This window comes from Temnothorax curvispinosus, unplaced genomic scaffold (genome assembly GCF_003070985.1).
Source record: "Temnothorax curvispinosus isolate PA1 unplaced genomic scaffold, ASM307098v1 QBEX01013717.1, whole genome shotgun sequence".
NCBI classification, from domain to species: domain Eukaryota; kingdom Metazoa; phylum Arthropoda; class Insecta; order Hymenoptera; family Formicidae; genus Temnothorax; species Temnothorax curvispinosus.
Genome location: NW_020223497.1, coordinates 324299 through 329220, shown reverse-complemented (window position 1 = coordinate 329220; position 4922 = coordinate 324299). Strand labels below are relative to the sequence as shown.

The following is a 4922-nucleotide window of genomic DNA, read 5'->3' as shown; positions in this document are numbered from 1 at the left end:
TAGTAAAAATGTATGCCAAGTAACGTTTCTTTTATTTATTGCGAAATAATTTCATCTTATTTGAATCACTCTTCTCTCAGCATCTCGGACAAGGTAGATCAAAATTCTAATTTCTTCTTCCATTAAATTCTTCTATTAAAGGAACATCCGGTCTCGCCTTAGAAAATAAAAACATAGGACTTTCCGCGTGACCACCCACGATAGCAACGTAAGGCTCTCTCGGTTCTTGACCAATGGTCTCTGTGTAGAAACGTTCCGCTTGCATCTGGTCGATCTGACAGACGCCGAAGAGTCTTTGAAGCTGATAAATCTCGCGTTTCTTTAAGACACCCGCCGCGATTAGCAATAAATCCAAATGGTTCGTAACTGGCTATCAGAGCATCAGGACGTCTGCCTGCGCAGATGTCCTTGCAGATCGTGGCGTTTTTATAATGAATAATATAAGTATATGAACGAAACCTTTATGGAAAATTACATTACCTTAATTGTATCAGCTATATGAGTTTGTAATAGTACGTTACAAACTCATAGCTGATACAATTACTCAAAGAAAGTTAAATAAAATTAACGAATAAAATTCAACAAATATGAGCACATACGTATATAACGACATATTTTCTTTATATCGCTCTATTTCATATCAGCATATCAGCACAAAATATAATAAAACTGACAGATTTTTAGATAATATTTACCTAAGTAATTAAAAAATAATATTTATATCATAAAAAGCAGATCTTGAGTCATTATTCTGCTACAACATAACGTCCTCGTGCATCATAAGACATTTTCCATTCAATATTATTTCGTATGCCTACATTAGAAAGAAAATTTGTTATTTTTTAACAATATCTTGGACAAATTATCATATTTTGTCGAATTAAATTACTATAGATTTCTTGCCTGGTATTTTATGTTTTAAGTGCGTAATGTAAAGTAGAAGAAACACCAACGCAGAAATTACTGTGAATATTGAATATATTTGTAGAGTCAACGCACCACCAAATTTTTTCAACAAAATGCTCCCTACAAAATTACCAACAGCCATACCTGAAAATATAGTGTAACTCATTTTACACATTAATATATACATGTATACATGTTTTTTAATATAATTAATATAGTTATTTATATTATTCGTGTAATTTTTTTTTATTACAAATTGACTTTTGATGTAAAACAAGATTTGAAAGTTTACCGAGACCCTCTTTCGTCCCTCCCATTATTCCTTGAACAGAAGCATATGTACCAGGCAATGATATTGCATTTGCAAACGCTACTATTGTTGCATGAGAAAGTACATATGATGGACCCTGCATTAAACATTCTGCTGGAATTATCCACCATGGTGTCGGTGCTATAGATATTAATCCCATTCGTATTGCATAAGATGTAAGAGAGAGAATAAAGGTGTAACCATGTCCTAACTTTTGTGATATTTTACCTAAAAAAAAGATATATTTAATATTGTGAGAAGCGTAATATTTTAAATTATTCAATTGCTGCATTTATGTAGCAAATCATAATAAGATAGTATTTAATAGTACCAAACAAACAGAACATTATCCCACAACCGAAAGTTCCCGCGGCTAGTGTTAAACCTTCTATTAATTTAATTTTGCACATATGACCGGTCTTCATAGCAAGATCTTCTTCATACCTAGTAGAACAAATAATTTAAATAACATGACAAGTAAATTTGTCTAAATTTTTACGTTTTGATTTTTTATGTTTAAATTTTAAATATATTTAATATGTTATAACAAATGAAAAAAATACTTTGATATAGTGACGCAAATGTACCATAACAAAAAATAAAGCATGTATCCATCCAAGGCACCGACAATGGCAGCAAAACACAACATTACAACAAAGGATTTGTATTTCAAAAGTTCATATACATCTGCTAATATGTTTGTCGACGTTGATATACGCGGCAGCTGTAATATACAAATATAAAATAGAATATGAAAACAAAATTAGGTGTTACTAAAACTTTAGTCTTCTTTTTTACTCGTTTTTCTCTCTAATGCGTTATAAAATTACCTCTAATTTTCTGCAGCAGATCAAATCGACACAGAAAAATACAAACACAAGAAGAAACGCTGGTGTGTAAGATGTGTAGGTTTTTCCTTGGGACCATGTATCCACCGTATATCCAGTTAAAAGTGCTGCTAAACTGTAACCGACTCCACCCCATACACGCTGCTTACCATATTCCGTTTCTGTATTTTTACCTAAAAAGATAAACAGATATATTATGAAACACACATGCGCGCACTCAACACATAAATTTCTTCTTTATATGATATATTATTTATATCTAAAAATGTATGCAAAAATATAATTATATTTATGTCGATAAACAGTTTTAAAGATATATAATAATTATGATATTATTTACCTAATATCTGAGCACAAATTGCGTCAGTAATACATAAGAAAACATTAACACCAGTATTGCCAAGAAGCATTAAGACGACAAATCCCCAGAAGGTAATGGATGTGTACAGATTATTATCCTTAAAAAAATTATTACAGGTAACGTTGCAATTATTATTTTCTGTTGACCTTTCTTGACATAATGGTAGTTCGTTAATATTTAATAAACATGTAGTATTTGATAAAATAATTGCTTCCTTTTCAGCTATACGAAAAGATAGCCGCATCGAAAAATTTGTATCCTTGCATTCCCAATGACACATAATGCTTTTCATACCGTCATATGATATTGAGGAATTCTGAAGTAAATAATAAATAGAACTTTTAAATATACAGATAAAAAAGTGTTAATTAATAATTATTAATAATTATTAATAATAAAATATTATTGAAAATTTAGAGTTTAGAAACTCCGAAAATATTTAGAAAAAATACATTTTTAATATATTTTATATAATATGTTAACATGGTTTATAAAAAAGGAGATTAAATTCTAGTTTAATTTTAAAATACATATGTTGTCAGGATCACGATTTTGTAAAAAAATTGTCTGTAAAATAAATGCATGAGCGAAATTACAAATTACAGTATTCTCTTAACATTATATCGAGAAAATATGCAATTGTAAAAAAAAATAATAACTTACATAATCTACGTCACAAGAAGATAAAGATGCACAAGAAACATTTTGAAACTCATCTAATACTATTGGTTCTTCCAATGACGGTAAAAAATATAACATAATGTAGGAACCACTTGAAATGACGAGTATAATCATAAAGATCAGTTTTTTCTTGGTGTAAAAATAATCCAGAAGAAAACCAACTATTGGTTTGACGATTATATATAAAATAGGACAAGTGATAGTAATGGTAGCCATTACTAATGGAGAAACACCGAGTTGCTTACCATAAACAGGTAAAAATGGGAAAATAGCACCTATGTCTAAAATAAGAACAATTAAATTAGCCTTATGTGTATATGTACAATAGCATAAGTTTATTGTTAACATAATTTATTTTCAATATTTTTTAACTAATCATAATGTATATATTCCTTAAATTTAATCCACATAGAAAGGAGTCAAACGCTCAATATAAGCAAAACTTAAGAGAAAATATGTAGGTTATTTACAAGTACGTGTGCAATGCTTATCTTAATTTTGTAAATTTACGTTTTATTTTTTTAACTAACAGGAAATAGATATTGGTTGGACAGTGAGAAACGGTTTGCATTTTTTGTAAACAAGAAAGGGCTGACATAAACCATTATGTTGAGGAGTGTAGTTTGATAAGGAATTGGTTCGAAGGCTGCTTCTTTTCGTCGAATCACACGGACGCAAACTGATTCGCGTAGTATCTTTATTAATTTCGCATTAGTTATTGAAAAATGTATAAAATAAACTTTTCGATTCAGTGGGTCACGAGAAGTGGTCCAGTCACTACCACACATCCTACGTATATTACTTAAAGAAACATATATGATGTTTTTGTTAAATTAAAATATTAATAAATTAAAAAATTAGATAAATCTTTTTATAAAATAAAATGTAATATTTATATATTACGTTTTATGTTACATATAATTCGTGTAATATATGTTATAATTTACTTACTTGCCATAAAAAAGAAATAATGTGCTTTTAAAGAGAGATGTGTGTATTTGATTTTCATAATTTATATTTGCTATAACAAATACTGATGTGCTCCAATTTTTGCTTCTACTTATACTTTTTTCTACTTCTTTACTTTCTACTTTGCACTTTTTTTCTAAGAACTTTCTAAATTGGCATTAATGTTAGAAACTATAATGTCATATGTAAGATTGAAAATGTAGGATATTAATATGCATAAATATTATGTAGAATTTTCTACAAACATTTTATGCAATAACAATATATTTCAAATATTTGGTATTTTTTAAAATAAATAATATCGTCTCTGTAGAATGCAAAGAAATGCACGCAGAGTAACAATTAAGTGCACTTAAATAAAGCAATTTTGTACAATCAGGAGTGTTAACACGTTATAAATGTTTTAATGTTCACTGATGAAAACTTTTTGAACCAATGTATCTACACAATGTATGCAATATATATTAAAACTATTAAACGCATCGATATGACTGGACAAGCACACAAGTGTGACTGTTAACTGTTACATCATGCACGAAACAAATTCTTAAAACTATTTTCTGCAACATTCATTCCATGAAATATTGCCCGTTATCTACGTAAATGTACATACAAGCAAATGAATGTAAACTTTAACGTTTACATTAAAGTTTATCGTTCATCGAAGTTTTAGGAATTTGCCAATCAAGTGGCTCGCGTATATACATCGTCGGTTTAACTTTCACAATATTATTTACAAAATTACTAAATTATAGTTCAAAAAGTATAATAAAAATAAATTATTTGCTAAAAATAATCTACTCTTTTAATTGATTAAAAAATCTAGTACTAAAAGATATTTGTGATT

General features: G+C 28.5%; 1 protein-coding gene across 1 annotated transcript; it reads right to left on the bottom strand.

Annotated features, from left to right (window-relative positions):
- Positions 1 to 638: 638 nt before the first annotated feature.
- Positions 639 to 4861, bottom strand: LOC112463862. Its single transcript, XM_025030512.1, has 9 exons — positions 4058 to 4861; positions 3089 to 3387; positions 2405 to 2741; positions 2047 to 2237; positions 1804 to 1940; positions 1548 to 1660; positions 1199 to 1444; positions 904 to 1050; positions 639 to 814 (listed from the first exon to the last, which is right to left on the bottom strand). The coding sequence occupies exons 1-9, from the start codon at positions 4113 to 4115 to the stop codon at positions 747 to 749; spliced, it is 1596 nt and encodes a 531-aa protein (XP_024886280.1). The 5' UTR covers positions 4116 to 4861; the 3' UTR covers positions 639 to 746.
- Positions 4862 to 4922: the final 61 nt, after the last annotated feature.